General features: G+C 48.3%; 1 protein-coding gene across 3 annotated transcripts in view; it reads right to left on the reverse strand.

The window, feature by feature from the left end:
* ACTN1 (actinin alpha 1) overlaps window positions 1-12,804 on the reverse strand; it is a 95,538-nt gene that overhangs the window by 25,549 nt on the left and 57,185 nt on the right. For all 3 annotated transcript variants that reach the window (XM_061180956.1, XM_061180957.1, XM_061180955.1), the window contains exons 4-6: window positions 5,577-5,663; window positions 3,689-3,776; window positions 3,071-3,149 (exon numbers count right to left, since the gene is read on the reverse strand). In XM_061180956.1, coding sequence (XP_061036939.1) covers window positions 3,071-3,149; window positions 3,689-3,776; window positions 5,577-5,663 — 254 coding nt within the window. The remainder of the gene's footprint in view (window positions 1-3,070; window positions 3,150-3,688; window positions 3,777-5,576; window positions 5,664-12,804) is intronic.

Raw genomic sequence — 12,804 nt, forward strand, 5'->3', positions numbered from 1 at the left:
AATTGAAAGCAGGGACTCAAATAATTTGTACACCCACATTCATAGCAGCATTATACACAATAGCCAAAAGGTGGAAATAACGCAAACGCCCACTGACAGATAAATAGATACGGAATATTATTCTGCCGTAAAAAGAAAACAGATCCTGAGACGGGCACACTACAACATAGACAACCTTGAAAACATTATGCTAAGTGAAATAAGCCATACTCAAAGGGACAAATATTATATGATGCCACTTATATAGGTACCTACAAGAGTGGTCAAATTCATAGATACAGGAAGTAGAGTGCCAGGGACTGGCGGAAGGGGGAGTGGAGAATGATAGTTTAATGAGTTCAGAATTTTAGTTTTGCAAGATGAAGAGTTCTGGAGTTGGGTGGTGGTGATGGGTGCACACCAGTGTGAATGTACTTAATGCCACTGGACTGTACACTTAAAAATGGTTAAAGGGGCTTCCCTGGTGGCGCAGTGGTTGAGAGTCTGCCTGCCAACGCAGGGGACATGGGTTCGAGCCCTGGTCTGGGAAAATCCCACATGCCACGGAGCAACTAGGCCCGTCAGCCACAATTACTGAGCCCGCGCGTCTGGAGCCTGTGCTCCGCAACAAGAGAGGCCACGACAGTGAGAGGCCCGCGCACCGCGATGAAGAGTGGCCCCCACTTGCCGTCACTAGAGAAAGCCCTTGCACAGAAACGAAGACCCAACACAGCCATAAATAAATAAATAAATAAATAAATGGATCATCACATTTAAAAAAAAAAATGGTTAAAGTGGTACTTTAAAAATTATGTATATTTTACCACATTAAAAAAAATTTTTAATGTGGAAAAAAACCCATAACTTAGTCAGGGGAGCTCCTTGCTGGATGTCCCACTCGATTCTTGGTTCCCAGACTAACCTAAAGTAAACTGGCTTTGTCAGCCTACCACTCAGCTTCCGCATTTGCTAAGGTGAGAACCACAGGGTACAAAAGGATAAATCCATTCATCTGGGACGCTTTCAGGAAGAAACTGCTCAAAATAGAGAAGGTGGAGTCCTTCTGGGAAAGTCTCTGACAGCTTCCAGAATAATAAAAAAACACTGTCAAGCAGCAACGGTCATTTCCGTCCAGGCCCTTGGCCATCCTCAGGCCCCGGGTGCACACCCACCTGCCGTCCTCGATTCCCAGGGACCGCCAGGCCCCCCACGCCCACCTAGAGCGGGTGCCGGAAGGAAGTGCTTCCTGGTCACAGCCCTTGGCTCTACCCTGTTCCCAAGCACCAGAGGCTCTGGTAACCTCTGTGCTTTCTGGAAAGAATCCACGGTTCAGTGGGAACAGGTCTGTGCTAGGATTTGGGCTGGATTGTACTGTTGCTACTGACTTAAAGAGAAGGGGAGACAGACACAGAGAAACAGGAAGAAATGAAAAGACACAGAGAGGGACAGAGGGTGAGGAGAGGCTGGCCGGGAATGAGACAAAGGCCCCTGGACTCTCCCTTCCCGAACGGCTGAGGCTCCTGGAGTCGGGGGGCGGGGCGGGGGCCGAGACTGAAAAGCCACAGTCAGCACGGACCCCACTTCATACAGGGGTGGGGAACAGCTGTGCACTGACTGGCTGTTGCCCACCCCGGCCCCCCAAGCAGGGACACAGGCACACGCACGCCTGTCACCACAGGGCATCGGCTGACCACTAGGGCGGTACATGATGATGATACCTTTAAAAAAAGTCTCCGCCTCTAGGATTCCCCCACCTTGGCCCCTGTTTGGTTTGGCCACACAGCTTTCAGGCGGGTCAGGGGGGTTCTCAAATCGATTTGTTTTCTCTTTGCAAAATGGCTGAGTTAGAGGGCTGGGACCACCCCCCCATCCCCCAAGAGGTTAGCTGGACCCTCGCCCACATACACCTGGACACCGCCACGCACAGGGCCAGGCAGCGGGCTCTCTCCTTCGGCAGGTGGGCTCTTCCAGGTGGGCAGAGGCCCAGCCTCAAGTTTCAGGCCCAGTTTGGGGTTTCTGGAGGGGATAGGAAGCTACTCCTTTCCTCCCTCACAAATCCTTTTTGGCGGTTCACCCCACCACACACACCCTAAAACGGAGGTTCTGATGCCACAGAGCTGCTGCTGCACCAGCAACGTCAAGTCTTGCTTGGCCACTGGGGGCAGAGGCAAGGTGGGGGACTTCACTGAACACTGGGCTCTCCAAGTATCAAGGTCAAGGAGACAAATACCAGAACGGTCATTCCTAGAAGCCCTTTGCCAAGAGATTCAAGCACTAACAGGTAACATTCCAACCCGAGCTCCAGACCATATACCGGGGGCATGGGGAGGGCTCCACGGGTGGCCTCTCCTAGGATGTCTGCACCACAGGGCCTCTCAGTGCTGGGATGGGCTGAGAGGGAGGATGCTGAGTACAGTCAGAGTGTCCCGGACAGACCTCTCCCAGGTCAGGCCAGCATCTTGAACCAGCCCAGACACTAAGAACCACCACGAGGCTAGACACACAGCTCCCACCTCCTGGTCTGCTCCTCAACATCTTGTTGCTCAAGAAAACCCCCTAGCAACTTCACACCAAAAGCATAAATGAATCAAGCAGCAATAAAATCCCCAGCCAAACTTCAGCAATGAGGGAAAGCAAATCCATGGTGGGAACCTGCCCAGGACTGTAGAGCAAGTCTTGGACAAGGCTGGGATAGATGTCTCTAAAAATATGCAATATCTTAAATTATGAAAGTAATATATGCACCTTGCACAACCCAGAAAAACAGAAGGGGAAAAGGCCACTTAGTATCCCATCATCCTAACAAAATTGCTTTGGTGGTTTTGATATTTTTCCTGGCAGGTTGGACATGTCAGCAAGTATGTGCTATGCACATACATACTCAAGCAGCCTTGACAGAGGAGGTGTTTTTCTCTTACTTCTAGAAGGGTTGTCTCCTCAGCTAGTCTAAGGAGACTGACACCCCTTCACACTGGGCCATGGGCTCTCAGAACAGGGGGCCCAGTCCTGCCCATCCCCCACCCAACCAAGGGGGACCAGTCGGTAGGAGCAGCTGGGGGAGGGGGCAGGAGGGTCAGGTGAGCAAACGAACCTTCCGCAGCTTCCCGTAGTCAATCAGCTCAGGCCGGTGTCGGTGGATCAAGGCACAGAAGCCAAGGCCGTCCTTCCAGCTGCCCGGGGGAGAGAAGGGGGGCAAGCTGGTGAGTTGGGCCAAGCAGTAGGGGCAAAGCACTAAGCAGGGGTCTCCTTTTTCCAGAGATGAGTACATAACCCTTCGGAGCAGGAGCTGGGAGAAGATACCATGGGAAGGAACTTTCTTCCTGCCACGATCCCAGGCACTGGGGTACGACACTGTGGGGCTTGGTAAGTTGAGATACACCTGCCACATCCAACCCTATCCCCACCCAAGGTCCGGGGCCCTCGTCTGCTCTGTGCCAGAGGCCCAGGCTAGAACTTCCCAGACACTCTCCTTGGGGGGCTCCAAGGGCATCAACCAAAGGTGTATCAGGCAGTAGCTAGGAGGGAGAGGGCTCCTCTCCAGGAGGAAGGGGGCATCAAACGGTGACCCTCCCTTCCCAGAAAAGCGACTTCTTCCCCAAGTGTCTTTGTTCTGTTCTAGAGCTAAGACTGACCCAGCCAAGTGTGCCCTGGGGTCTTTGGGGGAAGCAGCCCAGGTTCCGCAAGGGTCCCTCAGACCCCAGCCACTCACCTTATGTGGAAGTTCTGAATGTTGACGTTTTTGTAAGGGGCTGTCTTTCTCTGACACCACAAGAGCAGCCCTTCCTTCGCTGAAGTCTCTGTGGGGAAGGGGATGACGGGCAAAGAGGTCAGTGGCTGGCTTGGTGGAGGGAGGGGCGTGGGCTCATGGAGGTCCCACCATGACCACAGGGTCCATGGTCCTTCACACAGGGGGTCCACACAAAGACCCCTAGATTTCAACCCTGCTGCTACGAGGCCACCAAATCTATTTCCTTGACAAAGTTTGAGAACTTATTTGAGAAACATAGAAGTAAGCTAGGAAGCGTTTCATAACTGGCCACCTTACACATTTAAATACTGAGAAAATGGCTTTTCAAACTTTCAGAATATCTCCCCTTCACTCCCTTTTATGCAAAGAAATGGCAACAATACAAAATAAGCTGGCAACTTATGTCAGGTGGCCACTTTGGGGAGGAAGGTTTGATTGGTCTGTGAAATCTGAAATCCAGGAATCTTCAGATAGGGGCCCCATGTGCCCTGTGGAGGACACACAGCCACGTGGGAAGAAAGCATTAGGACTTCCGGTTGCATTTAGTATTCATCTTAAAAAAAAAATGGTTTCCTTATATTTAATGCATGGATCGACACTGTTGCTGTGTGTAAAGCAGACATGTGTCAGTAAGATAGGGCAGGTATCTGAGAGGACCCCAGAAGCTCCCAGCCCAGGAGGGCTGCAAACCGCACCACCCCCATGTGTTCATGGCTGTGAATTGTAGGTTATAGTACTCAGTAAAGTGGGTTTGTGGATGATCTCATTTATTTTCGATTCACAAAATGTACTTTAAAATGATGTTAAACAATTCCTGCAAAGATAATATAATAATTCAAGCACAAGAAAACGATTAAAAAATCAGCAAAGCTAACGCTTCTGCTTTTAGTTCAAGCTCTTTGTCAGTCACATTACAAGATGAAAAAACAACGATTTAATCAGAGCTGACAAGATGTCTACCCAAAAGAATAAACTCATCAAGAAAGCTATTTGAAAACCAGATTTATATCTATTATCACTAACAAGCACCATGCCCTAAGTGACTACTGTGGGTATCTTTTTAACCACTTCAGCCCTAAATACCAGGTATCTATAAACCAAACTTAGAACTTCACATTGCTGTATCACCAAGTGTCAAACCAAGATTTCCATAACAGAGCAGTTTAATCCACATTGTTCTCATTAAAAATTATTTTGAACAAAAATCTTTTCAAGATTTGATTTCTAGGCCATTAAAATGAATAAAAAATATTTTAAAAATAACTCCACCTCATCTTTTAAAAATTTGGTTTGGTGTGTTTTATAATATGCATAGAAATACATGCATATAATTTAGTGCAAAATAAATACACACGTATCAGACATAAAGCTCAAAAACTGCTGGAGTGTGAAATCAAAAGTTTAGAGAGATCTCTGCCCCAGACCATGGTGGCCCCTTGCAGATCTACAAGGTGACCACCAGAGGGTGCTATGGGAGCAAAGTGGAGGACCTGGTGTGGGCTCACCCTCCTGTCACTCCCTCCTGACTGCTATTCCTCTACCCTTTCAGATTTAACAACCCAAGAGCCAGGTGGGGTGTTTCCAATACACTTCCCCACAGCAACCTTGGGCTTTCTCAAAGTGAGGGGTTTCCCTGGGGACAACACATCTATGGGGACCAGCACTCCAAACAGTTCTTACTTCCCTGTATACTAGGAGAGAGCACAGATGCCAGCGATGGGTAAGCGGCCCAGGATGTGGCCCGTGATCAAGGCCCTGTTGTCCCGGGGATCAGGGAGGAAGACGTGATGGTGAAGGCACAGGAGAGGTGGAACCCTGGGGATGGCATGGAACAGAGCAGAAGACCTACCTTCCACGGAGATGTCCTGGATGGCAAAGCGGAGGATGATGGTCCAGATCATGCCCAGGGTCATTTTCACGTTCCCATCCACGATTTCTACAGAAACAGCAGTAGGACACATTAAGAAGGGTCTCAGCAGGGACAGAGTTCACACTCCCTGAGTGCCCATGTCACTCCGTGCGCCACTTAAGAAGTCAATGACCACACACTCCACTTCTAGAGGGAAGTCTAAAAATTAGTGCAATTACATGTCACAGGTGTCAGGAAGGAAGTCTACTTGGGGGTGTCTTGGGGGCACCAGGAGAGTGGTCAATTCGACTGGGTACAACAGGAAAGGCAACAGAGAAGGGGGTGTCTTAAACCCTGAGTGGTGTCCACCAGCCTAACAGAGAAGAGGGAGAGAATTTCTATACCATCACAAATGTCCTGGCACCTCTGTGAGCTGAGGACCTCTGGGCAAGCACAGCTCTCAAAACAGCCATCCGCAGCTGGAAAGCCAGTGCAGGCAACAGAAATTAACCAACCCGACAAACTTTTATAAACTGCCACTGGAAGGATCCACTAACTCACAAATCAAGTTCATGATGCCACTAGCTGGGTATTTTTTAATAAAAAACGAACAACAGCTTCAAGATCACAATTAAGAGGTACCCCACTATAGGTTTCCCTTGTGGCACAGTGGTTAAGAATCCACCTACCAATGCAAGGGACACGGGTTCGAGCCCTGGTCTGGGAAGATCCCACATGCCGTGGAGCAACTAAGCCTGTGCGCCACAACTACTGAGCCTGCGCTCTAGAGCCCGCGAGCCACAACTACTGAAGCCCGCGCGCCCAGAGCCCGTGCTCCGCAACAAGAGAAGCCACCGCAATGAGAAGCCCACACACCGCAACGAAGAGTAGCCCCCACTCGCTGCAACTAGAGAAAGCCCGCTCACAGCAACGAAGACCCAACGCAGCTAAAAATAAATTAAAAAAATTTTTTAAATGAATAAAATCTATCTTTTTAAAAAAAAGAGATACCCCACTAAATTCAGTCTAAGCAGCACTTTCTAGACTTTTTAAAAAATGTTATAAATTCTATGAAGTTTTTTTTTTTTTTTTTTCTGTACCAGACTCAAAGGCAGGGAGTACAAAGATAAATAAGCCCTGTCTTTAAGGAGCCTAAGACATGGAGTCATTTATAGTCTTGGGGGTTGAGAAGGGTAACAATCAAATGCAGACTCCTTACCCTCACCTGCTTCCAGACCAGGAGATGGTAACCTGGCCCCATGGTGAGGGACTCTCAGTTAAGACTCAGGCATCCAAAGAATATCTCATTTTTTCCTACCTGCAACAGTAGTTTTAGGGGAGACCCAACAAAACCATAAGAAGGGGCAACTTCCAGGGACTCCTAATCCCCTGAGCCCACATCCACTTGGGTTTGCTTCCCACAAAACAAACCCCTTAAACAAGAGTGGATTCCACTAAGGAAATTAAGATCTCATCCCCTTCCTCAAAAGGGAGGGCAAAATTGCATGCAAGGTAAAGGCACTGAGCAGTGATGCCTGGCCACAGCTGCTTCTGGTGGGGACAGGGGGTAACTCTGCTGAGCCTGCATCAAGGTGCTGAGTAAAGGAAGCATAGTGTCCACTCTGGACATGGGACAGGATGTGACTCTTCCTGTGAAGAAGGGGGTTTGAATGCCCCTCCCAGAACCCTAGGCATCCGCAGGACAATGATCCAAGTTGGAGAACCTGGGTTAGAGAGACAGAGAGATGTAGCAGCATACGACCATCCTCCTTAATAACTAAAACAGCCGGCTGCACTTTGCAGAGCAGGCTTGCGGGGAGCGGGAGTAGCGTCAGTTAATCAGTCAAGAATCAGTTCCTTGTAAAGCAACGATACTCCAATGAAAATTAATTAAAAAAAAAAAAAGAACCAGTTCCTAAAAGTTTGATATTTTTAAAATGCCCTTTCATTTGTGACTCCCAATGGTTTTGCATCTGTAACGTTCAAAGTGTTTATATAAATTGATAAAAGTGTAAATTCATAATACATAAGTAGGCAAAAGACATGAATACACTTCACAAAACACAAAATACAAATAACCAATTTGTAAGAATGTCAGTCTCACTTGGAATTAAAGATATAAGATACCATTTCCCAGCTATTAAAATAGCAAAGTTGAAAAACAAGCAAACACACACCAGGATGGTAATAAGGCTACCATACTGTGGCTAGAAGTTTTTAAAAAAACAAAAAACACCTTTCTGGGAAATAATTTGGCAATAGGGAGCAAGCATCTTGAAGTTGCTCAATTTTTTGAGAGAAAAATTCTCTCTCTAGCCCCAGCCAGTGGAGTGAAATACAGAGTAAGGTTGCTGTGTGAAGGCGCTTGCTGCCAGGGTATTTATCATGACCACACACTGGAAACCCTGTGAAGGTGTAAAGTACAAGGCATGACTGAGCAAATCCCCAGACTTGTCACCCCTCTGCTCAAAACCCCCATTCGGAGCCAAAGGCAGTGGCTGGTGGGGCCTCTAGGACCCCTCCTCCCTCTACCCCTCCAGTCACATGGCCTCCCTGCAGCTCTCCCCCCGTCCTAGGATACCCCTCACCTCCCTCCTGTCTCCACTCACCCTTCATCTTCTCACTGAGCCCTTCCTGGACCTCCCATTTTACTTTTCTACAACTGACATATATATTTTTTTCTCCCTCTTCTAGAACGTAAGCTCCCTGAGGGTAAAGATCTTTTGTTTTGCATCACTGCTTAAGAGCCCAGCATTGTCCCTGACACAGAAAAGGCCCTCCATCAACATTTGTTGAATGAATGAACAAATGAATGAATGAATGAATAGGACACTGGAGGACACTAAACAGGCGGGTGAGCGGGCAGAGAACATAAGAGCACTCAGGCTCCTCCAGGACCGGACCCAGGTCTGGAACAGAGCATAGCTGTGCTCACCAAATAGACAATTAGAACATAATTAAACATTATGTTCACAAGTTTTTAATGACTTGGGGCCAGTGTCCCCTCGCCAGCTGCCCCATTTGTGAAGATCAAAATATCCCAGCCTCCTGCTGGCCTTGAGCTCAGTGTCCTCCCAGCAACAAGGAAGACAAGGCAGCTTCTTCTCTGGGTCTTGCCTACTTACGTCTCTCCTCCTTCCACAGAAACACCCAAGCCCTGGGGGTGTTGCTTACTGAATTCTAACTCCTACCAAAGAAGCAGTTTCACTCCAGAAAACATAGGGGCCAAGGACAGGCAAAGAGAGTGGTGTGTGTACAGTTAACAGCCCATGTACCACCCATCCCCAGTGCCCACCTGATTCCCCACACACCCTCAGGGTGTAACCCTCCCCAGAGGGCTCTCCTGCCCTGGTCCCGAGAACGGTAGATCCTTTCCCCAGGCATCTCTGTGTTTGGAGTAAGGGTGCCCATCTCATAGGCATCTATATGGCCTGAAATGCTGGGTCCGAAAGAAGGGTTCCAAGGCCACAACCGGGCCCCTGGGGGAAAAACCATGACGCTAGATTAACAATGTCTGGGACTTCCCTGGCGGTCCAGTGGTTAAGACTTCGCCTTCTAATGCAGAGGGTGTGGGTTCGATCCCTGGTTGGGGAGCTAAGATCCCACATGGCTTGTGGCCAAAAACCAAAACATAAAACAGAAGCAATATTGTAACAAATTCAACAAGGACTTTAAAAATGGCCCACATCAAAAAAATCTTTAAAAAACCAAACCAAACCAAAAAAACAGTGTCGCTGTGGGTGTGGGAAGAAGCCATTCCTAGACCACAGCTACCTGCGAAGCTGTTCACATCCTGCTTTTACTCAGAACCTGCCTCTCCCCCGGCCCCAGTCCAGGGAGGCAGTCACCTGAGCAGTATTCAGATGGTGGAATGAATGATGCCGAAGGAACTCCACGTGATAGAAACTAGAACCCTGGGGGTCACCATCTCCCAAGACCATTGGGTTTAGCTACTGTACCCGCCGCCCCCTCCATCCGAAGGACAGATGCTAAATCATCGAGCCCACCCCCAGGCTCTAGCACCCAAAGCCATCAAGCGTTCCCTGCCTCAAGATTGTAAAAGGAAAAATCCTTCTCAGGTGCTCTCATCTGGTTAAATCCCAACCACTCACCCACGTCAAGTCCCAACCCCGTTAAGTCTAGACATTCTAGAATCAAGTATCACACAAGAAATCCTAAGGATCTATTCTAACCCCTGCCGCGGTGTGGATGCTTCTTGCCTCTGGTCTCCATCTGAACATCTTTGGGGGCAGGGAACCCGTGCCTTTCCCAGAGCACCCTTTCCCTGCATCCCCTAAAGTTCTGTATGTTATCCACAGTCAGCCTGCCCACAGGGTCTTCCTTCCGGGCCTGGTTCTGCACGTCAGGGTCAGCCAGAGTCGAGACCTTGCCCCATGTGATAACCCTTCAAAGGTCTGGGGCCTTTCACCTGGGCTGGGCCTGGTCCCCAGGGCACCCCAGCCAGGACAATTGGCAACATCTCCCCCACCCCAACCCCAAGAGGGCTCCTTCCAGGTGATCCATTCCACTGCCTTTTATAGTCTACAGCAGTGAACTTCACTTCATTAAAATAAACAAAATCCATTCAGGGCCTCATCCAGTTTCCTGGCTCAGCAGAGCGGCCGTCCTGGCATGATCTCGGTGTTCAGCTTTTTTTGTTTTCTTTTTTTAAATTTATTGGAGTATAGTTGATTTATAATGTTGTGTTAGTTTCAGGTGTACCCCAAAGTGATTCAGTTATACATATACATATATTCATTCTCTTTCAGATTCTTTTCCTATATAGGTTATTATTTCAGCTTGAAACGGGAGCAAGGATCTCAAAGAGGGAAGCCTTGGCCTAAAGGCAGCAAGAAGGTAGGGAATGTCTCATTTTAAGGAGGCTTTAGAAATCTTTTGAGAAGCGAGGCCTGTGCCAAAGGAGCTAGAAAACTCCGGCCAGCTAGGTTAGGTGACTCCCCAGAGATTACAGGGGCGTCGTGAGCGTTTACACCCATGTCAGTCTTTGCTCCTTACCCCTCTGTTGAGACAACACAGCCAGCTTGACCTGCCACTTCAGAGCTGAGGAAAATCAGACATGCAATTTCTGTCCTGGGCCCCTGCAGAGGAGGCAGCAAAGCCTTGGGGTGATGGGAGAGCTTTAGACCTCAGCTCCAGAGCCCAAACCCCTGGGGTTTACTGGGCTCTGCCATATGGAAGCAGTCTGGCCCAGAGCCTGTACTACACACTTCCATTCCATCAACTTCTTCGAGCCTCAGTTTCCTTGACTGTAAAATGTGGCTGGTGACATGACAAGCCTATTAAAGTATCCTGTCTAGTCAGCCACAGATCTGGAACTCAGCAAGTGCTATTCTCGCCCATCTTCTCCTTTCTTTCTCCCCTTTGGTATTCAGAGTCTTTACAAATATATTTTTTTAGGTAGTTGTTAAATTTTCCTCATTAAAAATCTGGATTTCTGGCTTCTTTTGAAAAATTGGAAGATCTAGCAATGCTTGATGAGTATTCCCACACAGCAACAACTGGTTAGATCTACATGGCAGCTGCCCCGCTTAGAAGAACATGTTCTCCCCTCTTCTCCCCACTCATCCCTACCGTTCACCACAGCCCACGTCATACATCCTCTACTTCCCTGTCCCAGCGAGCATCTGAGCTTGCACCAGACGACCTGAGTGGCAATTTCTTTGCCTTCCCATACCTGCTTGGTTGAAACTTTTTCTGCCAAGTCTTGATTCCTCCCTAAGAGAACAAACTATTCTTTTCTTCTTAACAGGCAGCGATTATTTTCCCACTCACAAAGCGAAGTATCCTGCTACGCACAAGCCCTTCGAACATTTACTGAGCACTGACTGTGTGCATCATGCTGCCAGGAGCTGGGGCCACAAGGATGTAGAAGACATGATCTCTGCCTCACAGCTGAGGGGATGGGATGCATAAGGCACCACCCGTGATGGCCTCAAGTCCCCTTACCGGGGACTAGCCTGAGTCCCCGGTAAGGCAGGGGTCAGCAAGCTTTTCCTGTCAAGGGCCTGATAGGAAATATTTTCGGCTTTGCAGGCCATATGGTTTCTGTCGCAACTATCCAATTCCGCCTGTAGCAGGAAAGCAACCAATAATATGTAAACAAATGGGTATGGCCGTGTTCCAATATTTACAAAAACCCGGGTCAGCCAGGTTGGACCCCATGGACTGTAGTCTGCCAACCGCTGTGCTCAAGTTTCTCAGTTTGATGTTGATACATCAAATCCCTCAATTTCTAGAAAAAAAGAGGAGGACTTTAAAGTCATCAACCAGAGAAGAGATCAGCTCCTATGGATTTACTGAAGCAAGACCCTCCAACCTCTGCAAGGAAAGGCCACCCTCTGGGGTATTTCTCTGGAGTCACGCAGACCTGAATTTGAGTTCTGGCTTTACCACTTGCTGATGATGGGACTTGGGACAAGTTAATCTCGTCAGGCATGTATTTTCCTATTGTAAAATGGGGATAATAATTAGAGCCACCTCATAGGGCTGGTGAGGATGAAATGAGATCACTGGTGCAAAGGGCTTCAGCACAGTACCTGCTGCAGAGCAAGTGATCAGTAATCACAGCCAGGGTTATATCTACAATGAAGGAATGAATGAATGCAGACGGTGTCTTACTCACCTTTTGATCTCTGGCACCACACAGCAGATGCCCAATCCATTGCAGAATCCATGGGACACAGTCCTGACGGGGCCTAGTTATGGTATTTTATTCTAATCACCTCACGACCCTCCCTAGAGCCTTCAGAACCATTACAGTGCACACAAGAAATTGTGCGACCTCCTTTTAACCATTAAGAACATGTTAATAATGGTTTAGACTGAGCTTTAAACAATTTTTTTAAATTGAAGTAAAGTTGATTTACAATCTTGTGTTAGTTTTCAGGTGTATAAACAATTTTTTTGTAAGTAAAGGGAAAAGAGTCAAGAAGCTGCTCTGCAGGGAAATGATATTAAAAATGTTCCTAAAGGTGTGTAGACAGCCATCCTGCAGGGGGCTGCCTCCACCCAGCCAGGGTCTGCACACTCTCCCCAGACCACAGAACTCTCTGCTTGGGACAGCGCAGTGCAGCCAGGCCTGTGGAAGAGGGAGGTGGCATTCCACACAGGTGTATCCCACAGCACTAGGATTCAGCGGAGGGGTTGCCAAGGTGCAGAGACTGGATGGAAAGTGCTGTTTTTACATGAAGGATCCACGGGTCGACCA

The sequence above is a fragment of the Eubalaena glacialis genome, chromosome 2, assembly GCF_028564815.1.
Source record: "Eubalaena glacialis isolate mEubGla1 chromosome 2, mEubGla1.1.hap2.+ XY, whole genome shotgun sequence".
Classification (NCBI taxonomy): domain Eukaryota; kingdom Metazoa; phylum Chordata; class Mammalia; order Artiodactyla; family Balaenidae; genus Eubalaena; species Eubalaena glacialis.